The 26,152-nt window shown below is 41.7% G+C and overlaps 2 protein-coding genes across 2 annotated transcripts in view; one reads left to right on the forward strand and one right to left on the reverse strand.

Annotated features, from left to right (window-relative positions):
- nhsl3 (NHS like 3) overlaps positions 1-19,635 on the forward strand; it is a 29,342-nt gene extending 9,707 nt beyond the window's left edge. Inside the window, exons 4-11 of the mRNA XM_079570378.1 lie at positions 13,435-13,590; positions 13,880-13,923; positions 14,048-14,180; positions 15,130-15,237; positions 15,317-15,468; positions 15,551-15,748; positions 15,903-18,699; positions 19,150-19,635. Coding sequence (XP_079426504.1) covers positions 13,435-13,590; positions 13,880-13,923; positions 14,048-14,180; positions 15,130-15,237; positions 15,317-15,468; positions 15,551-15,748; positions 15,903-18,699; positions 19,150-19,190 — 3,629 coding nt within the window. The 3' untranslated portion in view covers positions 19,191-19,635. The remainder of the gene's footprint in view (positions 1-13,434; positions 13,591-13,879; positions 13,924-14,047; positions 14,181-15,129; positions 15,238-15,316; positions 15,469-15,550; positions 15,749-15,902; positions 18,700-19,149) is intronic.
- Positions 19,636-20,147: 512 nt separating this feature from the next.
- yars1 (tyrosyl-tRNA synthetase 1) overlaps positions 20,148-26,152 on the reverse strand; it is a 203,923-nt gene continuing 197,918 nt past the window's right edge. The window contains exons 2-14 of the mRNA XM_079571262.1: positions 24,186-24,246; positions 23,967-24,113; positions 23,707-23,882; positions 23,474-23,603; positions 23,251-23,331; positions 22,171-22,263; positions 21,962-22,097; positions 21,780-21,865; positions 21,545-21,680; positions 21,349-21,467; positions 20,853-21,046; positions 20,630-20,771; positions 20,148-20,491 (exon numbers count right to left, since the gene is read on the reverse strand). Of these exons, the coding sequence (XP_079427388.1) occupies positions 20,381-20,491; positions 20,630-20,771; positions 20,853-21,046; positions 21,349-21,467; positions 21,545-21,680; positions 21,780-21,865; positions 21,962-22,097; positions 22,171-22,263; positions 23,251-23,331; positions 23,474-23,603; positions 23,707-23,882; positions 23,967-24,113; positions 24,186-24,242 (1,608 nt within the window). The 5' untranslated portion in view covers positions 24,243-24,246 and the 3' untranslated portion in view covers positions 20,148-20,380. The remainder of the gene's footprint in view (positions 20,492-20,629; positions 20,772-20,852; positions 21,047-21,348; positions 21,468-21,544; positions 21,681-21,779; positions 21,866-21,961; positions 22,098-22,170; positions 22,264-23,250; positions 23,332-23,473; positions 23,604-23,706; positions 23,883-23,966; positions 24,114-24,185; positions 24,247-26,152) is intronic.

Raw genomic sequence — 26,152 nt, forward strand, 5'->3', positions numbered from 1 at the left:
TTCTTTGAAGATTGGGGTGACATGGTTATTGGTTTGTTTGGTCATGACTTGGAAGTTGTTTATCTCTGTGTTTGTTTGCTCAAAGGGGCAATATTCTCATGCTGACTTGACCTTACTCAGCTTCATGGTTACTTGCTTTCTGCCCATGTACGCAGAAGTGTGTAGAAGCCAAGGGCATGCGTGTGTTTTCCTTCTTTATGGACTAATTAGTGTCTTGGGCCCCGATTCTACAAGCGCACTTTAAATGTCAAGCCACATTGATCCTTGTGCAGGTATTCCCACCACTCTTAAAAACAAACTATTCTTCCAAACTAATGCGAGTCACTGATGGCTATCAGTGAAGCAGCAGAAAAACTCCAGGCAAACAGGTTTAACACATACTCCGCAGACTGATTGACCGATAATGCTTAAAATTAGTTTTGTTTGTGTCTGCTCAGAGTTCCCAGCAGCAATTTCCATGCACATTTAAAAGCAATTCCTGAGTAATTTATGCAACTGCAGCTATTATACATCAGAGTTGGCTATTTCACTTAGTTTGTATGGAAACAACAGATTCCAATGATCAATTGAGTTTATTTATATAGCACTTTACAACAACACAAGATAAAATAATTTAAAAACACAAAATCATTTAATCCTAGACATAATTCAGTGAGTTCTAGGTATTAAAGTCCTGTTTGATAATAAATGTAATTGTAGGGCGGCACCATGTGTTGCAATATTAGGTGAGGCAATTACAAATTTTGCAAGAAACCATCAAGGTAAACTAATTACAGTTCACTCTCGATATTCTCATGCTCTTCCCATGTTTTTATGCCCTTTGGTTCATAATAACGTGTTTGATCCACCACTGACCCAGCTGAGTTAAGAAACCTCAGAGGAGTTATCAAAACTTCATCATGGCTTTAATGCACAGAAGACTGGACTTAAAGAGACGTACTGAGAAAGCGAACAAGTTAGGCTGTCCGTTTATTGCAGTGGATCTCTGCCAGAAGTTTATTCAGAAACTTTGGCTGTGAATGCATTCTGACATTCCAGACCATTTATTACGCATGGACACCCTCCCAGTGTGCAAAAATATCCCGTCTCAAAATTAGCCCTGATTTTCTTTGCTTTTCTTTTCTGTGTTAGTATTGGCGACTGTACGTTTTATGCAACGGTGGGACACACTCAATTGCAACTTCGGAGCCATGGCGTTATTACAGTGCTGTTTACTTAACTCGGGTCCCAGTAAATTGTGGCCAATAAATTACGACTCCACAAAAAGCAGAAAACCACACTATACTGTTTTTAGTGCTGCTTGTTGTAGCGGCTTTAAGGGAGCGGGTGGTGAACTCGATGACCTGTTCACCACAGTGGTCTTTAGGTTATTTCTGCAGCCATGTTAATCTTATCAAAGAGTGTGAAGAAAACTTGGATCTAGTGCAGCAGCTTTGGGTGGATCTAGGTTGTCACAGAGTCAAAGTCACTTTTACAAATTCATGTGTTATCTCTTCACTCACAGCTGCCCTGAGGTAGGCTGATGGTAACGTCGCCGCCAAACTGCATCTACGCAATCTTTGGCCACCACAATCACTCACACGCCACATTAATTCATTGGCAAGGTGAGTGAAGTGTCTTGCCAGAGGACACAACTACAGAAGGCAGTGATGAGAGCTGGGATTGAACTGTGAACCAGCCCGTCATTCACGTGCACAGTTTATGAGGAGCGGCTTTCAGGTCCAATCAGGAGGGAAGGCGGGAGGTTTACTATTGTTACTTTTGACATTTCTCTCACTCTCTCTCTACTCATTTTGCAATCTTACAGACCATCCCTTTAACAAACTAAAAAAACATTCCTCAATCTATGTCAAATGCCCAACTTACAATTAGTAATTTGTGATGAAGGTCTTTCCGGTAAAAAGGTCAAAACGTGATGATTAACGTGATTTATTTGGAAAAAGATGAATTGGACACTGACAGGAAGTGACATAGATAGAGGACAACAATTTCAAACTGTTGCCGTGCCGAACATGTTAAGTGAGTGAGTCTGAAACTGCTATGGAACTTTACCTTTATCTTTATCACTTCCTGTCAGCAGCTTAAATAAAGGGAAAATGTTAAAATGATGTGTTTTCCTCCCCCTACATATTCCAGCAATGTCCTAAGGTGTAGAATGAGCCCAAACCTTTCACCACAACTGCCTCTGAAATCCTGCACTGTCACTCAAAAGGTTGTTACTTATGACCTGAGGTGGCAGTGGTGAGTATAAAATGGCCAACTTGCATCTGGCCCCTTTAAAATAGCTGCTTCACTTAAATAAAATGATAATTATGCATTTGATGAACTTGTAGCTTATGGTATCCTTCTAAATAAGTCATATTATCAAAAGCATTTGTCATATGAACTTTAAAGCCTGACAGTCCTACTCCTTACATGAACCACTTGAATCTAAATCTAAATCTCAGTTTTCCAGTTCATTTCTGACGTCTAACGGGACTTGAAGTACACCTTTCTCTTTTTCATTCCCCTGAGTTGAAGTATTCCCGATATCGCTTGCCTCTGTTGGTGAATTGTGTATTACTCCTCCAATATAACTTGGTTGAATGCTGCCTTTCATCTGCTGCAACACTTCTTTTCACTGACCTTGGGTAGCTGGTTTCTTTTAATCCCGGTATGTTTAAATATGACGTCGGTGCAGATCTTTCTGAACCGGAAGCTACACCGCAAAGCTGAAGACAAGTTGATCTGGCAGTCTCAATCGTTTTGTTGTTCATAGTATTTACAGTGTTTATAGTGCTAACAGTTTTATTCATTTTCATCCTTATTACAACAGCCTAGTGCAAAATTCTGTATCCTATTATCCAACCTCTCGTCTAAGCCTTTTCAATTCTGTAAGCTGGGTTAAGATGATCTTCTTGTCGAGGTCTTTTCCTTTGAAGATTCCATTTAGTTACGCTGTCCCTGAATCCCCGCAGTGCACCAAGTCGGATGAGACGAGAGTAGAGACTTTCCATTTATGTCATTTACCCCTCCTTAAGCCCGTGTTGTAGCCTTGTTAGGGGTGTCGAACATGCTGAACACATTGTACCTTGAAGTGGCGCTTTCACGTGTATTCTTTACACGGGTGAAAGTAACCAGACACAAAATTATTTTCTCAGCACATATTACAAGATAGACTTTTGTTTTTGCTAAATCAATGTCGTTAATGTTAATGAAATGCATTGGTTTAAGAGCAGTAATTGTGGCAAGTATCTTTTAAAGCAAATATAACACTTAAGATCTAACTTTTATGATTTATTAACAAGTAAAGCAACAGCAATGCCTTTACTTTACTTTCTAACTTCATTTAGTTAATACATCATTAGCAGATCATTTCCTCCTCTCTTGATTCACTCATCTTTCAGTTTTCCCACCGTCCCAGACTGCACACAGAGCTGGCGGCGTGTTTAAAGTGCAGTGAAAGCCTTGTCATTCATTACCCCGCTCCTCCCTCGCCTGCAGACCTCAAAGGCAGTATACCCTCGCCTCCTCAGCTCTGCCTGCTTTAATAGTTACCATCAATTTCCACCTGTAGCCTTGTTTTCTGACCTGCTGCAGCCAGGTGTCACGGGCCCATACTCTTGAAAGCACATAACTGCCTCTGTGTCTGGCCCTGTCCCGCCTTGCCCTTTAGCACTGACTATGGGAGCGTCTGGTGTAGTTTTTCACTGCCAATTTCAGTTAGTAATTAGCAGGGACTTACTGTGGTAAATGATCTGATCTAATGATCCGTTTACATTAACTTTGCATGTCAATTCATCGCCAATTTTGTCAACCCAAATTCATAGCTTCTACAAAGCAATGCTGGAGCAAATGGGGCATGCACTGATCAAGAATAACGGCTCTCAAAACAAGACTTCTGTGAATTAAAAAACTACAGTGGGAACTGTGTGTTAACCAGAACATGATTTTTTGTTTTTGCAGCGTTTCAGCACTTATTTTTCCCATCAGCAATTGGGCATTTTTTGTTTTGTGTTGTTATAGCTTGCTAACATGCACCAGATTATTATTTTTCACCTTTGAAATGTTTCCCTTTCAAACAGTGCCTCAAAATAGACCCTGTTGACATTAGTTCTGCTTTTTACATGGTTAAGGTAAAGGGATGGTTATCGCTTTGATGCATCTGTAAGTGGCCCTGACCATATCTGATTGATAATGTAAATCTTGTGACAGCTGAGTGGCCCCTGCTCAAGATTTCCAGAAAGTCAAACCATGATTGAAACTGAATTATCCTTCAGTTAGAAAAGGCTTTTCTGCCACTGTTTCTGATTTCTTAAAATGAGAAATATAAAATTTGATTTAGAATTTTTAAGAGTTAGCTTTTAGAATAGAATAGAATAGAATAGAATAGAATAGAACAGAATAGAATAGAATAGAATAGAATAGAATAGAATAGAACAGCCATCATAGTAACTACATAACAAGTTTCTCGACAGAAAAATGTTAAATGTGCTGTACAAACAGATAAGGTCATACAGTGACAGTCTGAGTGACAAGGCATGTAGTATCTCACAAAAACATAGCCTATAGCTTTGTACTTTAAATAACGTTTGCTACTGTAGGTAATGATTACCTAAATTTGCACTCATACACATGTTAGAGCATCGTTGATGACATGTCGCTCCATTTGAGTTTGCAGTGCACTTCAGTGCAACTCTTAGACACTGAGAGAATAAGGTTTCCTCCTCATGATAGTCATAAAGGATGGTGTATTAAGAGAGTAATATCCTATTTGCAATTGTTTGTTATGAACTTGAGTGTGTGTCTGATGATGGCAGAAAGGTTGCTCAAACATTCTGTCAACTTTTCATGGGGATTTGTAAATGCTTTCAAACTGATTTAGTCAAAATGGTTTGAACTTGTTTACCGACGAGCAGCTTAGTTCATTGGCCGTGCATAATGGGATTTCTGTGAGAAAGAGTGACGAAGAGTTTCTGTGACACTGAAAGTTCACAATTGTCAGACTGACTTGTTGTTTTGTCAGAGCTGGGAGGACCAGCTCTGACAAACTCTCATTCCCCACATATTTAATTCTCTCGCACACGCATAACACAAGTGGAGACTTTACCTTCTCTTCCAACCTAGGTTTGACTTGCCACTGGCTGCATTTGCTCAAACAGAAGGTGTCTTTTACGGTCAATTTGTAAAATCAACACAATTCTGTGCACTCCACCACACATGCAATCCTTGGAGATTTAGGCCAATGTGCTAATGTCATGATGTTATAATTACCTAGTCTCAGCTGTAACAATTTAATTGTAAGCATCCCTAAAATATTTCTTAAAACTCTGAAAAGTGTCTAATACACACTGGAATTATATCCAACCAAAATTGTAATGTGCAGACACAATCTCACTGTAAATGTATTGAAATGAAATAGAATTACTTAATGAGTGAATAATACTTTTAAAGCCACACTGCGTAACATTTCACCCAATCATTATAGTATAATACAAGCAACTACAGATATTTTTATTGTTAAAAAAAATAGTAACTTGTTGACTTGTAACTTTACTGGGATTGGGGATGTCTCCAGCTCGTCTCCATGACTAATGGCGTTATCCAACTCATAAATATTCACCAAAAAACATTTCCGTTAACATTTCTTTGTTTTGGTTCCACTTGCTGCCAATCGTCCAACCAGAAAAGTGCTTTGGGTTGCCAGATCGTACGACTAAAGCAAGTAGCCAATAAGACCTACAAAATTGCTTAAGGCGACGCAGGTGTGCCTTTATTTTTGTTGTGCCACAAAGTAAATGCGCATGATCCTTTAATCATTTGTGCCGCACGTACTGTCCTATTAAGAAACTAAAAGTGTCCAGTAGGCCTGACAGTTGTTGAACTTGTCCAGTCATGTACACAAATTAGTCCTTGCTTTGACAGCAGCGGAAACTGTAGGCCTCTCATTAACTCATCAATCACGCTAAAAGGTATCATCACAGGGGATGACCTGAATTAACCTGATTCCCTGAACTTGCCCTTTGTCCAAGTGACTGAACTAAATATACTTTTTCCTTCACTATGTTCACCTGTTACAGTATGTTTGTTCTATTGGCCCTTGAGACACCTGTATGCCCACTCCAAACTGCAACAAACAGACGCATTATCTTGTTCTGTAGAGACTAGCGGGTCAGCTCTGCCTCAGCTGTGGGCCGTATCTGCATGTTTACACACTGTGGCTTCAAAAAGACTCTAAAGTTGACAAGCAGCGGGGAAAACAGCTCACCCTCCTGCAGGAAAAATACCCAGAATCCTCTTAGAGAGAAAGGGTTGGGAGGAAAGAGAGAAAAGGCGTCATCGTGAATCGAGTGACAGTTACTATTTTGGGTGGCATGTTTGGATGCCTTCAGAGGGGTCCTGCAGGGAAAGTCACTTACGCTCAGGTTCGGTACAAGCTTTGAGTCACAATTAAAGATGATTGCTTCGCAGGGAAATGCAAAGAGACAACATGCAGCTCAGAAAGACATATCCCTGCTATGTAATTACTTTAACCACTTGAACTGGCTCGGGCATGTTAATATTGTTTGTGCCGGTACTTCCTGTAAATGCCTTAATTAATGCACACTGACAAAGTACCCAAGGTTATAACAAAGCATCGACACTGCATTGTGGGCTGCGGTTTTGTTTAACCGCGTAACCCCCCGCCTTCTCCAGTTTGGCATTACGCAAATCTAAAAGCTCTTTGGAAAATAGTGATGAAAACAAGGATGAAAATACAACAATACAAGTGTCAAAAACAGGGTTAAAAAGTGATGGAAAAGCAAAAAAAGAGCCATAAAAACGTTCCGGAAAGGGCCCGGGTTTGATACCCACCAGGACGGGGCCTTTCTGTGTGGAGTTTGCTTGTTCTCCCCGTGTCTGCGTAGGTTTCCTCCGGGTACTCCGGTTTCCCCTACCACTAAAAACATGTGCAATAGGTGAATCCTACGCATTTCTAGGTGATAATCAGGGTCAGTACTATTTTAGACTTTATTCATTTCATTTAGATGCATTTAGATTACCGGGAGTCCTGGCTGGTGATTGGTTCCATTTCTCTGACATTGGCTGATTGGTGGGGCAGCTCTACACCTGTGCCAGCCACTCCTATAAAAGGACCACGATTTGGAGCCATCTGGGCTGCCGGACTTTGTGGCCAGAAATGTGCCATCCTGTGTTTAGTGTTCTGTGTCTCCTCGGTATAAACATTACCTTTTGTGACAGAGACACTCGGTTTAAGTTAAGTTGTGTCTTTGTTTGTGTGATCTGTGTCACTTGTTTTTGTTTAGGCCTACATATGTGACACTTGTTTAGCTTATTTCAGTTACCTTGTTTTGTGCTCATTTTGGTTTCTTTAGGTTAAATTACTTCTGTTGATATTTTCTAGCACAGTGGCATATATCGTACCTTGTTCTTGTACTTTTATTCTTGTGCCGTCACTGTGGCCACTGCTTTGTGTCCATAGCGCCGGCCAATCGGAAAGGTAATGAAACTGCCAGTGCACATCAAGCACAGGTTAAAATGTGACCAGCAATACACCTCTCTATCACCGTAGCAGCCAATCCTTCAGGTGCTGGTCCACTCTGGCGCTGGTGGCTACTGCCCTCATTTGTATTCTAAAGCCGCACTGGTGGACCTGAGTTATGAGCTCCTCTATGTCGGCCGGTCTTGTATAAACTCGGACTAACCCATCCCCCTGCGCACACAACTAGTGGAACACGCACTTTACAAGGAAATATATGCGCGACATTGTTCAGAATAAACTGTAGGTTTAAAGTTATCTAAACCCTGGAGACTGAAAAAGGGTAAAGGGCCAAGGAATCGGAAAAGAGGGAAGGGGGGGAGGAAATAAATCACCAGGTAGCGTGACTGTCACTTCCCATGATGCCACTGTGTAAGAGAACTCCTCTGGGTGTGTACAAGACAAAAAGAGAAAGACTATGTAGGTTGAAAAGAAAATGTCTGTATAACGACAGCAGTGTCTGAGGGTGCAATTAGTCTTTGAAGATGATGTTTCTAGTGAAAAATGAGCTAGTTTAGAATCTTCAAGGTTGTGTTGGGGACATGGAAGGGAATTAAGGGAATAGTTGGCATTTAAAGCATCCACTATTCAGCCTAAATTTTGCTTGGACTTTGTGGATTAACAATATTGAATGTGCATTTAAGAGCGTGAGAAATACAATTCTGCCCAATTTCACAAAAAAATGTTTCAAAATACTGAGATAAAGTGCAAAAAAATATATAAAATGTGTCAAAAACAACAATACAGGCAATAAAAAGATAACCTATTCTATTCCCACTCATCTAAAAAACTTTTGGCTGAAGGATATATATATATATATGTAAAACTTATTGTGTGCAAGGTTATTCTTAAAGCTAGGCATATGTTTATAGCAAGACTTGAACAAGAATGTAAGTGTAACAAAAGATCAGGCGGCGTTTCTGCTGGGCCCCAGACAAAAAGCCCCACCTGTCACTGTGGACCCCACATGAGGACCCATGACGTCACAGGCAGCTCCAGCCTGTTTGTGTTTCCATACTATACACTTGCATAACAGTTAGCGACACAGTATGAACCACAGTCTAAACATTTGGACACAATTTGCTGAATCAATCTCAATATTTGTCTCAATATGTTATTCTGATTGTGTAGTTTCAATAAAATTTCATTAAAAAATCGTATTAATTTTACACAAACTACTACATTATTGTCATGTTCAGTGTCTGGTAATACAGCGCCACAGTTGCTTGTCGCTTTATTGCAACCTCTCCTTATTACCTGTCGTGTAATGGTCCACTGCCTTCTCACCTGATCCCGACATTGTGCTTGTAACAGAAGCAGCCCATCACTCTCCCCTCTGCCTTGGTCCTAATCTCTCTCTTGACCTGCCCCTGTGCAGCGGCTGAGAGGGTGAGCCGAGGCCGCGAGATGAGCTAACGCTGCTCACCATGTGCTGTTATATATTTTCCAATAAGTGTGTGTATTGAGTTCGTCAGCACGAGGGCCTGGCCAGTCCGGAGGGAGACATCTTGTTGGGCTGCTACAGTAAATGTCCTCATCAAGTGACCGCAGTTTTGCAGTCTCATGCATGCACAGTCAGTGGTGAGAACAAATGGGAAGGACAAACGTGATGTTACACTGGTGGGATTAAAAGATTAGAATATTTTCCTTATAGTAAGAAAATGTTGTTGATTCATCATGTTGAACTCTGAAGAAAGTTCAACATCATAATACATTTTTTATGATTTGCAAGATTTTTACTTCTTAAAAGCAACTTGTTTAACCCATGAATTTCAACTTGGCGACCATATATTGATTTAGCATGTCTTTGACGAGGTTTCAATGAAGTGTGGCTTTTGTGGTCTCTGACATCATAACAAAAGCTCCAACAAGACTGCTGATTTATGGTCATCATCATGAAACCACATAAATGTAACTTTATCTTTAACATATAAGTAGCTATACCTTTTAAAATATTGCAGCCAACCTTTTGACAATCTTCCCCTTGGCTGTTTTTGGCTTGTGCGGTGGAATGGTGTGTTGTTTTGTGTTGAATCAAAGGCATTTGCAGCTCCTCTCCCCTCTGCCCCCCACCCACCCCAGACCAGATGGTGTCTCTTTAGGCATTCTAATGAATATTGATACGTGGGGTCTTGGCTAACAACAGACAGGCCAGACTAGTATAAGTGAGAATTTTGGGGTGAGGGTCTGAAAGAATTCACCAAAAAATGATGTGTTTGTTTCTTCAAGGATGTATAAACGTCTGATCTTCTGTTGGTTCCAGGCTAAAACATTGCAAATTACAATTGAAATGAGAAGATATGTTAATGTTTTAAAGTGAACAAATGCTTAAGCAAGTACAAAAAAAAGTGCAGTGCAGAAAGGAACTGTTAAGCTCTGCTCGTATTGCTAATCTTTTGACATAGTAGTTCTCATAGGCCAAAGGTGTGAGCCGCATTGAGACCTATCCGACCGTGCTAACTGCATATTATGGATGAGCGGCGATTTATCACTGCCCAATTTCAATAATAACAACTTCACCGTCCCTATTAGTCCCACTCTGTAATTCCGCACTGAGGCGACAATTTGTATTCCCCTGACCCACTTTCATCCAGTCACAGAGATGTAACGGCGATAGCAAAAATTATCTCTCTGAATCGAAAAACTGAACGCACTACAAGCAGCAGTTCATTTATTGCTCTGTGTTTACAGTCTGTGGAAAAGGCCAAGGATAAGCTTTTCATCCTCCGAGCGAGACAAAACATTGCTGTGCCGTGTGCCCGTATGTCTCAACAAGTGGTGTCCCTATCCACCGGCTCTGCTCCTGTCAGAAAGTGCAAATTGTTAGTTGGGATTACAATTTGGTTATCAATGCTTTGTTTATTTATAGAGGCTGAAACACTTTACGAGTTTTCATTTTGATTTGAGGTAAGGAATGAGTGACTGGCCAATATGTTTACTTTCTTTGCTTCTCAATGGCATTGGTATAAAGAGGAAATCACCATCTGAAACCGTTTTGATAATGCCACTTGATGTACACACTATACTCGGCAAGTGGCTATTAAACAAGAGCAGGTTTGTCGATGGCGGGCTCGTGTTTGAGGATAATTGTGTTAGCCGCGTGTCCCTCCAGCTGGACCGAGCGTATGGCGCAGCTGTACCCCCCACCCCCTGCTGCCCCGTGTCATTGGAAACTGCCGTCCATTCAGAGTGCAAGTGGATCTAAGTACGCTGCTCTCTCCCTATACAGGAAAAGCCCAGCGTTGTTTTTCACTTTCGACCCTAGAACCAGCTCTTCACGTTGTCCTGTTGCGTGTCGGATTTCATAGCCTTTGCACTTTATCAGGAAACATTAGGAGCCTATTGTTAAAGCCAGACACAGCGCTATTAGGGATGCCGTGAAGAAACACTGGCAGCTACTATATATAACTCAAACTACTGTAGGCAAAAGATAAGGGAAAATGGGAAAAGGGGACATGGGAAATTTGAATTAAGATTTTAAGGACACAACCTCTACTGTCAAATACAACCCCTGTGGGCCGTAAATAATGAGTGTGACAGATGCTGAATGCTTCCTTTTGAGTGTTTGACATGAGGAAAGACCTTTAAAATTCAGATACTTGTTCAAATATAGAAGCTAGATAAGTTTGTCTAGGCTCCCAGTAGTACATGATAGTACATCGTCATTTATTCTGGGTAGTTTATGAAGGAAGGGAAGGAAGGGAAGGGAAGGGAAGGGAGAGAAGGGAGGGAAGAAAGGAAAGGAAGGGAAGGAAGGGAAGGTGAAGGATGGGAAGGTGAATGAGCACTTAGAATACCATTAGTGTAAGTGGGATGTTGGACCTACATTTCTCAATATCCTTCCCCAGGCTGTTGCATAGGCATGATCACGCACGTGTCTAAAGTGTGCATATGAAGTTGGGGGGTTAGGGTTAGCGCCTCTTGAAAGCCAAACTCTGTCAGCCGTTTTGCACGAGGGGGGGTTCCAGGCTTGACAATAGGTATTGGATTTTTCATGCAAAGAATCCAAATGCAGACTGAGAAGCAACAGGCCAGAGTAGACAGAGGGAGCGCGGAGAGGGGGAGGGACCTGCAGGGTATCAGACTCGGGGATAAAGCAGCTGGGACAGGCCGCCTGGCTGGAAGCAGATCTCATTGTGCACTTGTCCTACCAAGGCATCACTCCGTACTTCAAAGGGGCTACAGAGCTGTTCAATAAGACTACACTTCATATTTCATCTGGAGTTGGACAAGTTGGATTTACTGGCCTTTGCTTTAGAGTTTGGTACTTGTCATGTATTTTCGGCATGGTGGTATACTTGAGGAAAAGCATCCACTCTCTGCTGTCTGTCTTCAAAAAGAAGGGTGAGTTCTGCTCCTGAAATAGAAAATACTTTTCATTATATCACAGTTTTTGGGAAATGGTCATAGAGGTGGTTCGTCCTCCATGTCCAGACTTGTGTACAAATGACATCCAACGGCACATTACCCTTTGGCGGGACCTCTGAAATGAGTTAAAGAGCTTAACTGACTTTTTTGACGATTACCTTAATCAAGCTAAAGCCCGTAACCTCCTGCAGTGATCTGGTCAATAATCCAACTGAGTAACTAATGTGTGTCCTGCTCTTCTATGCTTCAGTTTAGTTAAACTAAAATTGTAGAGCTGCGATTATTGATTGTTTTAGTGGTTAAGTCTGCAAGTTTAACAAGGCTCTAAGTTTTTGTTTTTTTTAAAATAAATTTTAACCTGATGAAGCTAAAGAAAATTCAGAACTATATCATTTTCACTTAAATAATTCAATTACTCATTTTCAGTTTTATTAAAGGCAGATTTGGATCATACTGTTGCCAGTACAAAACATGCTCCTAATGACCAGCTCGACATGAAAAATGCCATTTTGCTGTGGGTAATCAAAGAATGGACTTGATGAGGTTCTAACATTTTTTAAATCTCATATTCGGTTGTTGTTAATGACATCTCCATGGAGACGAGCTGGGGACGTCCCCACTCCCAGTAGCGTTAGGGGAGGGGATCCGCTCACAGCACAACACTCATGTTTGTTTGTTAATTTTGAAGTTAATTTATGAATCTGTAATGAAATAAATGCTTGTATTTGATTCTACTTATTGGGTGAAATACTACACAGTGTGGCTTTAAGTATTGATCACTTTAAGTGTTTTTAGGGGTCACTTTGGGCCATGTTTTGGTGTAAATAAATAGATGACTTTTCTCTCTGCTGATAATTGTCTTTAGATGATAAGTTAGGCTGATGAAACCTATAGCTGGATGATCCTCTCTGCCCGTAGGGTCACCATAGTCTTCTAAATGTCTTCATCTTGTTTTGGGGTTTATCTGTAGGACACAAAAAGGTCTAAGCAGTTGTTGTTTTAACTCATTCGGTCAAGAAACACTGAAGTTTTTGACTGGTTCAAACACCTGTTGAAGGAGAAGACATCCATTTACTATGCAACTATATTGACTCACACAACCCGAGATTACCTAACCAGATGCTACTCACCAACAAAGGTCTAATGTTAAAAGCAACAAAGAGAGAAGTGGGCATATTCATTTCATCTGAATGTAACCTAAAATGCATCTAAACTCTGCTCTTCCCTTGTAGTAGACTAACATAAGTGGCCTACAAACATCGTGCGATCAATGAGATTATCTAATCCCCCACAGACTAGCCATAGCTTGAGTGTTGGTCAGTGTGAATCTGACCGTGGCTGGATGTGTGCCCGATAAAACCGCTCTGAAGAGATTGGGAGAGTGTGCCGGGTGAATTAAAAGCAACACTCTTACGCCAAGGGCCCCACTCCGAGCTGATAAAAGCTTTAGGATTGAAACACCTGTTCACTATTGTTTACACATGAGGAGGTTGAACTGTTGTCACGTCCTGTGGTAAATAATATACAGTCTTTCTTGCTCTCGACAGCTGGGCCAAAGGGGATAGAGGAGCAGAAGAGGTTGTCAGTGCACTACACGGCTTCTCCGCATTACCAGGAGAATGTGTTTATCGAAGGCAGCCGACCGCAGTACCTGGAGGACCTACACTGTGAAGCTCAAGAGGGGCTCAAAATACTGCAGGAAGGTACGGCAGAAATATATGTATACTGTATGTTGTAATGTGAAATAACATGAAAACAACTGTTGGGAAACAATGTCTTAAAATGTATACCATAATACTCAATTATTGGCCCCTCTTTAGTGAGTACTTTGTGAGCTTCATTTGGAAAGATTACAGCTCTGAGAAAATCTTTATTTTATTACATTTTTTTCCCCCCAACTTCTTATTACAATATCTGCACGAACAGATGAATCTACAGGCTGTTAGTTTCACTCTTTTGGTAATCTCACCGTTTCCCTTGTCTCTCCCACAGAACACCGGAATGAAGAGTCCTTTCCTGATGATGAGAGCAGTGCTGTGAGTGTCTAAATAGCCTCTGATCATTTTACTGTCCTACACACACACACACACACACACACACACACACACACACACACACAAAGCACATGTCTAATTCACAGCTGTGTGTGTGTGTCTGCAGTCCACACAGCAGCTGGAGCAGGATATCAGCTCCAAGGACGAAGAAGGCTGTTCAGAGTCCAGATCTCCCACAGGGAATACTGATACCAGCGACTCCACTGCTGAGTCAACCCGGCCTGGGCTCATCCGCCAAGGTAAGCTCATACAATACATGTCTGTGTGGAGTTAGTCTCTTGGAGCAGATGTCTCTAATCACTGACTCACAAATACATATAGGTATATATTTGTGTTCTGAAACTAGTATAGAATACTCAGAAAGGATTGTACTTTGTTTATTTAATGTAAATGTAAAAGAAATGTATAACTGTAGCATCATGAATTGCAAATGCAATGTATATGAACAAGGGGTCGGCACTTATAAGCTTTTGCTTCAGTCGACTCCCTTTGAGCTTCCATTAACTGTATGATTGTGAAACTATGGAGAAAGAGAAAATGTTAATTGCTCAAATAAACTACACAAACAAACAAAAACAAACTGACTAATATATATATTAGTCAGAGATTAGAGACTTCTGAAGAAATGTATTAAACAATGAAATGTCTAATTTGAGGAAATGCATGTTTTGTGGAACTGTTTTTTAATGATACCTATAGTAAATCTGTAGAAAATTGTGCAGGTCCTGTCTCCTGTGTCAGGCTCATGCACAAAGGTAAATACCAGAGGGAAAAATCTGCCTGCCTTAAACTTCCGTGTCATGCTTGGTACATAATTTGTCTTTGAGAAAATACGGCAAAAACCTGCGGCCTTTTCCTTCTGAAACACATCGGTTTCAGTTGTTGGCATCCTCTTAGTTAGAATTCACGGAGACTCTATGTCACCGCTCTTCAGGTGTGTAATCAAAGGCTCATAGGCACACTCTCCCCACACTCCTAATATAGACAGGCAGAACCTTTTCACTTTTATTAGAAGCAATGCGGCTGGCTCTGCATATGACTATAAAGTATGCTGCTCCGTCAGTGGAGAAGCCTCTGCCGCCTCATGCATTTCTCCCATTTGTATTCATAGTGGTACGCCAAAGTTTCTCTTCTTGTTCAACTTTATTTAACAGTATTTTCTTGCGATCTATTTTATCTCTGCTTTAGGTTCAACATTTAAGCCCTTGAATCCTGTGAAAAGCATAGACCGGAACAAGAGGAGGAGCAGACGGACGACCATCATGGGCATTCCCAGCCAGGTCCAAAAAGAGCTCGGTATGCCAACATGGACCACAGACCAGAAGCTCACACATAGATATATTTCTGAATCCTTAAAGCATGTGTTATTTTACAGCCTTACGTCGACATTCAACATTTCAACAGCTTCCTGAAAACGACAACACGAGTGACGGCCAATCAGCAGTGGTTATTATCATCCCTACTGTGGATGGAGGGACACCAGTAGCAAATAAGGAAGGAGCGAGAGTGCACCTTTCTGAGCTGGAGGTAAGTTCATGTCACAGAAAAAAAAAAAAAAAAGCATTTTACATCTTTCTGTTAGTGTGTGTGTGACAAAATGTATTTACAGCAGGTTTCCAGAAAGGAGAAGCTCTTGCAGAAGCATCTCCAGGCCGTGTACCAAGATGAGCAGCACTTTACCTTCCAGGGTTTTGGACCTCACTCAGGCCCCAGCTCCATGCTGAGACCCAAATCTGTCGCACTTCCTGGGATGACATCCTCACTTTCCACTCCATCAGCAATGTTACGTTATCTACAAGAACCGCAGGTCATTATATTTTCAGCAAAAGAAAATTATTGCTTTTAGTGTTTCTAGATATAAATGTTTTTTTGTTTTTTTACCATAGTTCTTTTGCATCCCTTTTGCTAATTGCGTTTTTGAATCTTTCACTTGCCAAACTAAAAGTGTGTTGTGTTTCTAGGGTCCAGTGATGTCCATCTCTCCTCAGGCCACCTACATGTCCACCATCATCCCTAACGCCGTGCTGCCCGCCTCCGTGGAAGTCATAGAAATCGACCATGGTCTGAAGCGAACCCGGGGGAGCAGCGTTCGCACCGTGAGCAAAAGCAGCCTGGGATCCGGAGAGTCCCACGTCAGCCCTTCGTCGTCCAGAAAATCTGACTACAACTGCTCCCAGAATGGCGCTTCTCTGAACAACTCAGCGCTCCTTTCTTCCTCGACTTCAGCTTCAAATCTGAGCGAGTCCCAGTCTTCAAAGACCATTGTTTTAATCTCCTCGCCTGCCTCTTCCAAGAGGAGCACATGCAGTGGATATTCACAAAGACTGAGTGTGAGTGGGCGAGGGACCCTGCATGAACACGCCGGGGATGATCTCGTTAGCCTCCATAGCTCTGTTAGCATCATCAGCAGTCCTACAAGCACAAGTGAAGATTTGTTCGCAGGTCAGGGTGCTGAGATGAACATGTCGCTAGTTGTTGATGACAAAAAAATGAAAAGGAGAAGTTTGTCAGTTACAAAAACGAAGTTGCCCCCGACCCCACCTCAAAGAACTAACTCCCTTCATGGTAGTAAGATCAAAAACAGCTCAGAGGTGTTAGTTCAGTGTCAGGAGGTTGTGCCAGAGACTGAAGATGCATTGACCACGACTGATGTAAAAACAACAATCACTTTGTCCTCCCCTAATTCGGTAATGGAAAATGGAAGAACACCACCCAAGTCGGACGCCTCTTTTGCAAACAGAGACAAAATGGAGCGCACCATCTCGCCCTCGAGCGGTTACTCCAGTCAGAGCGGCACCCCGACACTGTCCCCAAAGGAGTTCTCTCCAACCTCCCCGGAAAAACAGAAAGTAACACCCGTCAAACCAGAAAGATCTACATCTCGTGCGTCATCTTCTCCATCCTCCTCCCTCACCTCCTTATCATCCGGTGCATCTGAAACTGTCCCTCAAGAAGCTCCTTCGAAGGACTCCACAATTTCCTCAGCCCTTGCGATGGAAATCAAAGGCCTTTTGAGCATACCGTCGCATCCCAAAGTGAGAGCGCCGTGCCCCCCGCCCCCAGAAATATGGATACAAAATAGACGCTCAGTGGAAATCATGTGTGCGTCCTATGGGAATGGCTGTAAGGTCAACCAGGCAACACAAGCACAAGACGGCAACCTGAAGCAGGCAGGGACACAAACAGAAGAGAACAGGCTGCTAGAGGAAGACAGCGTTGAGAAAGGTGAGGTTACATTATCAGAAAACAAGGAATATGTTGTAGAAGCACAAACTAAGATGGCAGTTGGGGAGGGAAATCTCATCATTGAGGAAAGTTCAGGAGAAGAAACAAATGTCCAGACTCCAGGTGGAAACAAAAATCTCCCTGTAGTCACAGTGACACTGACAGAAGGGCCAAGAGAACCTGTAGAGGAAGAAACAAATACACGTTGCAACGGCACGTTAGAAGTACACGAACAAAATGGATTTGCACCCATTGACACCCTTACAATAGACGTGCCTAAATATCCTAAAGACTCTCCGCCGCCCACTCCTCCGCCCGCCTACCAGCCAACACCTCCCCTGTCTAGAAAACCATCCCCGCCAACTTTGCCCTTACCCTCTGTCGAATTACAGAAGGTACAAGAGGAGAGCCATGTTTCAGAAGCGTGTTGGCCCCCTCCTCCTCCTCCCCTGGAAGAAGCTTATGACGGAGGGGATGAAACGGACTTCCCTCTCCCGCCACCTCCTCCTCTGGATAACCTCATCGAAATCCCAGATAAAATAGCTTTGACTAATTCGTGTGAAAACGGGTTAAAGGAGCTGAAGCAAGACACTCTCTCACAATCTGTTTCTGATCCAAAAACTGCTCTGAAAAAGGACACACAATCTGAAGTCCTAGTAAATGATGTAAAAGATGATCTGACATCTTTATTACCGAATTCTTCAAGACACGACTGTCTGAAAGCTGAAGATCCTATGCCTTTACCAGTAACTTTAACAGTAGAGAACGGACCCTCAGCTGTTACCTTCAGGAGACAACCCTGTACAGTGACTAAGGGCAAAGAGTTCCAAGCCCGCCATAAGAGTGTGCCTATTCCCAAAGAGGACGCCAACATCCCTCTGGTCACCCCATCTCTGCTTCAGATGGTACGGCTAAGGACGGTCAGTATGGCCGAGGAGGAAGAAGGAAATACCCCTCCAGAAGAGAAATCGGCAAATGTAGAAACGTTAGCTCAAGAAAGCTCTTCTGTTGCAATGCAGTCCCCACAAAACATACCGCAAAAGCCAATTCGGAAGTCACTTTCTGTAAAATCCACCTCTCCACCGCCTTCTGCAACAGTGACGCAACCCTCTCTACGGCTACAAGAAGCTATACGCATGAAAACAGCTGCAATGTCCACAAGGGAAAGTCTCCTAGCCAGACCGGTAGCAAGATTGCCCCCTTACAGCTCTAGGGGCGACCCAGGAATTGAAACGCACAAGTCCCCGGCCTCCACAGCCAGCTTCATCTTCTCGCGCAGCAACAAAAAGGTGGTCATTGACTCCGTGGGCCACTCTCCTGAAGCCCAGATGACCCTGAAACAGAACTTGGCCGCAGAGCTCTTGCAGGTGTCGGAGCAGTCGAAGAGCAGGGCCTTTTCCAACGGTGGGATCAAATCTGTCCCGCCACCGGTGGCCAGGAAACCGAGCCATGGCAGTGTAAGCCCTGCACAGGCGCTTCCTGGAAAAATGGATGCTGGCTTCAAGCATCATATCCCTCCTCTTGAAACAAAAAGTAAGCAATGTATACTATATTCCTCTACTTCTTATAGTAATGAAATTTGCTGGGCATCAAAAATAAAACTGTTCAAATGATTATAGTTGTTAACACCTCTCTAAATTTAGACTGTGTTTCATTAGAAGTTGAACGAAATGCCTTCACCCCACCATTTGAGTGAACATAGTGGCTGTGTATATATAGCAAGTGAAGCATTTCCTGGCAGTAATACTTGAGTAAGCATATTTTGTGCTCTCCTAACAATAAGAGAAACTCCAGACCGTCTTACAATATACAATAGGAAGCATGCTTACACAGGTTTTTGAGAAATGTGTAAGCATGCGCCTCACTAACCTAAAGCTCATGATCATGTCTCAGCAGCTGAATCCTATTAGGCCTGAGCTCTCATAAGTAACTGTATTATGGTGATGCTATTATGTCTAACCTGCTCTCATCTTTCCCCTCCAGCTACAAGAGTGACAGCGGACACAATTGAGACTCTGTTCTGAGCTACTGTTATGGTGACAAGCTGCGGAGCCAGATGAACACGTATAGACGACATGCAAGCAGATGAACAGCAAGAGCTTAGTTGTTGCTAAGAAGTATTTTCTCAAAGCCTTAGCCTGTAACGGCCTCCTTACATATTTATGCAAAAATGTAAGCCTCCCTATTTCTTATGACAGCTTTATTCCGAGGTATTTTTCTATATTATTTATCTCTAATTAAAAGCTATCTGGAAGAGAAGATTTGGACTGTAAATACTAGTGACTTGCTTTTGGTGCCCCCTTGTGGCTACATAAAGTAGTGGCTAATCCTGTATAGCTCTGACAGTCTTTCTGTACAATATTTGTGTTATTGTAATTTTGTAATATAAATCAAATTGTTTATGAAGTAGATTTTAAAAAGTACATTTACAGCAGAGTGTAGATGTTTTAACTGAATGATGCAACAGTGATGAACAAACATTTTATACATCCAAAGAAGATTGCTGCAGTTCAAGTTGTCATTGCTCTTGACCTTCATACAACTTTTGGGAAATGTCTGAAAAAGTCTGGATTAATATTTTAAAATTGACAGATTTTGTGTTCTGCAAATAGAGTACACTGGAGTCGACAGGAGGGAGAGTGATATTTATTTAAAGGTGAAAATTAATTCTGTCAAAAATGTTTTGACATAAACTAGCCCCTTGAGAGAAAAAAGAAACCCCAAGCTTCTTGCTCCTATTTGCACAGATGTTTTTTCTCAACAAAATTGCTGAGTGAAACATTTTGACTGTTAAGTCATAAATACACATTGAGTATTCTAATGAATTATGTACAGTTACTACTTTAAATAAAAAAATAAGTGAACTCAAGATAAACTGTCAGCCTTGTTCTTCACTTTGTAAACCACATACATTTATTTTACATGAGTTTATTGATTCAAACAGTTGATAAAAACCAATATGACACTGTTGGACAGATCAATTGGCCGCTAAAGCAGTGTGAATTGTAGCCTTACATTAACATGAATTCCTTTGTATAGTTTAAAAACTGTTAGTTTCATAGTGAAGCAAGGTAACGCAGACGTGCTCCTCAGAACTGGAGTTTTTTTCGTTGTTCATGGACGAGAAGTTCGCCTGCTGTTGTCATGGCAATAGGAGATGAAGGTTTCCTCTATGCAGCTTCGCAGACAAAGGTACCTTTGAAGCTTTGTGCAGTTAACTGATGTTGCCTCCTTTCAGTGTCTTACATGTGATTTGTCCTAGTTTGGTCATTAGCTGCTTGTCTTTCCACTGGGCCACGCACTCGTCTGAAACTTTCAAATCAACCTGGGATGGAAAATAAAAGGCTTTTTTTAAACTGGTGAGCTGCACTGCTAGAGCATAATCACAGACATGTTTAAAAGTTTCCACAATTGATTGCTATATCAAAAGTTTAAGTTTAGCTTTCATAGTCAGATTACCCACCTGTAGTTTCTCCCACACCTTCTTCTTTGGATTGAGTCTGTCGTCGGGTTTGCCTGTCTCATAGCCTTCTACAAAGACCCTCTCTCCTGGTGACGAGTCCTCAGGAGGGTCCAGCGGTTCAACTCGCCTGGGCTCCCCTTCACTGAAATGTTAAAAATGAAACACCCACAAAGATGAAAAATTATCACAAAGTTGTACATGGATCAGTGTAATCCAAACTTACATAGAAGCACACAATAACATGGCTTGGGACTCGATTCCTCTCATCTTCTGTGGTTTTAAATTGCAAAGTACCAACACCATTCTGTCTTGTAGGTCTTCTTGAGCGACGTATGCTACCAAGCCGCTTACTACCGTTCTTGGCTCTGGCTCTCCCACATCGATCTTTTCTAGGTAGAGCGAATCCGCATCTGGGTGCTGCAAAAAGAAGTACGTTAAATGATAACACCAGACACATTTCAATTCCGTGTATTGCTTAGTCTCTCGGTATGTGGTGCATGGGCTTCTTCAGGTTGCAACATTTTAATTAGAGATTATTTATTTTTTCCTTAAATGTATCTTAGGCGTTTTTTTTATTTGCACACATCTAGTTGAGAAATACTTCCAATTAAGGACCTTGAAAAGTATGGGTTTAAGTTCTGATTTGATCTTGATATAGACCTGGCGGTACCTTGAAGTTTCAATATGTTAGTGGTACTGCTACTGTATTTAAGTCCTACCTTTTCCACACTGACAACCTTTCCCACCCTGATGTCGAGACGGGATGGAGCTAGTTGGTCATCCTCTGCTGCTATTCCTCCTCCTCCTCCTCCTGCCTTTGCCCCCTTTCCTCCCGATTCTGCAGAAACAAAACACAGGTATGACCATTGGTGCACCTCCTTATTTGATCAAAGTGACCAAAAGCTCAATACAGACTGTTCTTTGTTGGGTCTGGGTAGGCGGAGTTGGTGAGTTTGCGAAGCTCAGGCATCTCAAACTTTTTTCTGATTGGGTCCAGCAGTTTGTTTAGTGCAACTTCGACAGAGGCCTTCAAATCTCCAGGATGGACCAGCTACAGATTTGTTTGTATGATTACTCAATAAGGAAAGCTGTGATTTGGGTAAACAAAGAGCCACACATCTTAAAAGTATAAGTTAACGCAAGCTCTCACCTCAGCACCAAAGTCTTTTTCTACTTCTTCAAAATCAGTGTAAATTTTGTCACCACCCCATTTCGGATCTCTCTTGACACAGAATTCTGGGGAGAAACAAACAATAACAATGATCAGAATCATTTTAGATTTCCAGGTGTACAATAAATGAGCCATTCAGATGTCAAAGAGGAACACCCTACCTCCATGAAGAGGGAAGAGGACATGTTTGACAAAGGAGAGAACACCATTATTCTGGATATTTCCTGGCTCACAGAAAGCTTTCTTCAACTTCTTTTTTACATCCTCCTTCGAGTCCAGCAAATCTATCTTTGACTCCTGTGACATAAAATATACAACACTTAATGATTTAATATATTGTTTCTGTCTGGCATCTTGACGGAAAACCTACCTCTTCTGAGGAACTCATCTTGGTCCCAGTCAACCCTGGTACCATCGGGTTCATGAAATGGGAGCGTTTAGCGAAGCCAAGAGAAGGCAAGTACTGGACAAAATAAACAAAGTAATTACTTATTAAACTAAACACTGAAACAGTGACATGCTTTAAAGCAGAACTTAGTAACTCATGTCCCCAGAGGCCATAACTGCAGGTGTTGTAGCATGTTACGTTTTTTACTCATTAATTGTCCGTGAGATTAAATACTACGCTGACAGAAAAGACAAAGGGAGAGAGGGATATTGTACATACAATTACATAATGGAGATCATTTTTTTCACTCAAACTTGGCTGTAAATACTGTTTAAGTGGCACTAGCCCGTTAGCCTGTTAGCTTCTGCTTCATGATTCCAGTGTGTATTGGGGCCTCCGACCCAGTGCAGGAAAGCTGCAGTTATGGTTTTCTGGCCAGAGACACCAGGGGGAGATGAAAGACCCCCTAATCATCCCATAAACACTTGTATTAGTAACAGGGACTACGAAAAGGATTTATTAAAGGGGGGGTATTATGCAAAATCGACTTTTTCAAGCCCCCCATGTTATTATGTCCCTCATTAAAAACATGCCTGAAGTGTTGCCTTGGCACATTCACATATTTTTGAGTAATCTGTAAAAACTCTGATGGCAGCCATTTTAGGGATAGGTTTGCCTGAGTCCTCCTAGGAACGCCCCCACCTCCTGGAGACGCCTCCGAGCTTTCGTCACCAGCCCAGTAACCAACCACTGCTCCTCAGCAGAACCCCCTCCCCACTGATGCCACAGACAGCGTGTGGAGGGGGCGTGTCGGAAAGGGTCAGAGGTTCTTAAAGAGACAGAGGCCTATTTCAAGACATTCGCTACAGCCATTTTGAGAGCAATTTTATACAAGGCAGTTATTCTAATTTACTGCATTTACAGACCAACAGAAGGTTTGGTCATCATCAGTGTAGTGTGCTATAGACTGGTGCTATGTGATTGAAAAAAGCATAATACCCCCTCTTTAAAGTAAACAAGATACTTAGTTCTGCTTTAAGCCTGACGAGATGTAAAAAGAACCTTTTCTGCCAGAGTAAATATCTTCCTCTGGTCAACTCCCCCAAACTGAGCGTCCACCTTCAGGTACTCCTCATCCAGTGCCTGTTGACAATGACAACTGTTATTACTTTTCTTTGAAAAAGAAAAATCTGCATTAGTAGCTGCTTAAAAACAATCCAAATATCTTTCTAGATTATAAAACAACGAAACATTTTGTAAAACCTTTCATGTTGGTGTAAATTACCTGTAGTCCAGGGTACAGCAGACCACTAAGCAGAGGATGCTCCACTTGTTTAACCACCTCAGCTCCGGCTTTTTTGGCATCGTGCTCCGTGACCATAGAGGACAGTCGGTACACGTCCAAAGTGTACTCTCTGATATATATATTTTAAAAAAGTAATAATAATAAAAAAAGAGTGAACCTTTTTATCGGCTCCAAGCCATTCTTGAAGGCAAACTGCAAAAACTACAACACACCTGCTTAGTTGGTAATCTGTGCCTTTAACAAACTTGAGTTTATCCAGTGGAACACCAATGCTCTCCAACATGGCCTTGATGACCTGTTCATAATACTTGACCCTGAGCTCCAGCAACTCCCAGGGCGCTTTCATGTTGTCCAGGTAGGCATGCAGATCAGCAAACAAGATGGTGACCTGATGAAAAATAAAAATAAAAACACATTGTGCTTTCTGCTTTCCTAACCTTGGTACATAAATACTGAAAAATGTTCAACTCACTTCACAGCCTGCCTTTAGAAAGTCAGCGATTTTAGACATGGGCACAAAGTATGCCACATGTGGTTTGCCAGTGGTCGCTGTGCCCCAGTACACTTTGAGCTCTCTCTCCTGGAGGATCTGCTTCACCTTCTCTTCCCCAAGAACCTCCTACAAAGGATGCAACGAGCCGTCAGCAATGATGTGAGGAAGGATGAAGTGTTAACTGTGAGCACATCTTACCTGGAGGTTCCTGGTGATGAGGTCAAACTTCTCATCTGGACTTAACTGGCCTGCCATTGGACTACTAGGCCTACAGGTTTAAATACATTAAATCAATTTACAATCAATCAGTGTTAATTTCGTCAACTAAAATATTTAGTCTTAATTTTAGTCAAAGTGATATTTTTGACGACTAAAATTGGACTAAAACTAAATCAAAAGTTTTTCATGAGACTAAAACTATGACTAAATGTCCAGATATTTTAGTCGACTAAAATAAGACTAAATAAAAATGAAAAGGAGAGACTAAAATCATCCAAACTTCTATTGACCGTCTGAAAGAGCCTCATATCATGTAAATTCTCTGCCAAAGGATCAGGTCTGAGCTTTGTTCATGTGGAGCAGCTCCATGAAGCAGAGGAACAAGATTAAATATGATTATAATGAATATTATCAATGCAAAGTCGACTAAATTCGTCTTAAAGGGACACTGCGTAACATTTTGGACTATACTGTTGCCATGAGTACAAAACATGCTCCTCTTGACCAGCTCCACACAGAAAAATACTATTACTGCAGGGAATAATCAAGAATGGATTTGGATGTGGATTCTACTGACTTTAGTCACATCTCCATGGAGACGAGCTGGAGACGTACCCACTCCCGGTAAAGATACAGTCTTGTCTTAGGAGAGCTAAGCCGCTCACAGCAAATACACATGTTTGTTTGTGCATTTATGAGGTATTTTTCCAATGATGAAATGATTCATCATCAAATAAATGCTAGTATTTCCATTTTATTTATAAGTAAAATTCTACGCGGTGTGCCATTAAACTTAGTCGACTAAATTTACTTGCAATTTTAGTCGACTAAAACTAGACTAAAATTGAAGATATTTTTTTTTGACTAAAACTAGACTAAAATCGAATTACATTTTCGTCAAAAGACTAAAACTAAATTTAAATATGTTGTCAAAATTAACACTGCAATCAATCCCATCAAGTCACCAGTTGTAATTATCTTGTAATAACACGAACATATTCCATACATTTTAAATTAGCATCGACACAATTAAAATGTTGCAATGCCAAATAATACAATGTAGGCTTGACATCAAGGGATTGCGACAATGTTACTGTTCTGAAAAAGAAAAATGTAGCATAGCTTCAGTAGCAAAAAGTAGACTAAGCTTTACGCCTAAAACTGCACACGTTATCAGCAACAGCAACAGATAAGGGGCAATAATCCATATATCGATACAAAAAGGCAACAGATTATTTCCACAAGTCGTGCCTCCAATGAATGAACGCGTCAGCTAAACACTCAGCACTTAGCATTAGCCCCAAAAACATGTGGATAACGCTTCTACGCTTCAGATCACTTCAAACACGTCTCTTAACATGTTCTAATCCTGATAAACTTATAGTGAGACAGGATCTAGATACAATGTCATTGAAAACCATAAAAAAAACTTACTTTAAATGACAGACGGTCGGGCTTGGGTGAAACTGTCAAGTGTGTTGCATCAGCGGCAGCTCAGCTCTGCGATCGACCTCACGCGCTGTCTGCAGCCATTGGGCAGCCAGGCAGGCCCGAGCAATCGAGAGCAGAGCAACCGGATTTAAAGCCAGCTGAAGAAGGAGAGACACTACAAAAGCAGAACAGTGGAGCCTATGCATGAAAGTAAGCGAGTACTCTGCTTGTCAACCTAACCAGCATGTTTTTGGAGGTAGGGGATAACTGGTGTACGCAGAGGAAACATGGCTGGCAGCCTTCAGTGCTCCCCTGATCCTCTAAAACGGTGCAACTTCTCCTGGGCGTGCCCCTGTTTCAGAGCGTGGCGTCCCACACTGGTCAGCTCCTCCCACAACAGTCTTGCACCATCTTCTGGGATGAGCTTTGCAGTTAATCTGTTTTTATTCTCCAGTGAACGTCCATTTTCCACAACAGTAGGGGCAGAAGGCATTTAGCTGTGAATCTTGCCCGGA

The sequence above is a fragment of the Gobius niger genome (genome assembly GCF_951799975.1).
Source record: "Gobius niger genome assembly, chromosome: 14".
In the NCBI taxonomy this organism is placed as follows: domain Eukaryota; kingdom Metazoa; phylum Chordata; class Actinopteri; order Gobiiformes; family Gobiidae; genus Gobius; species Gobius niger.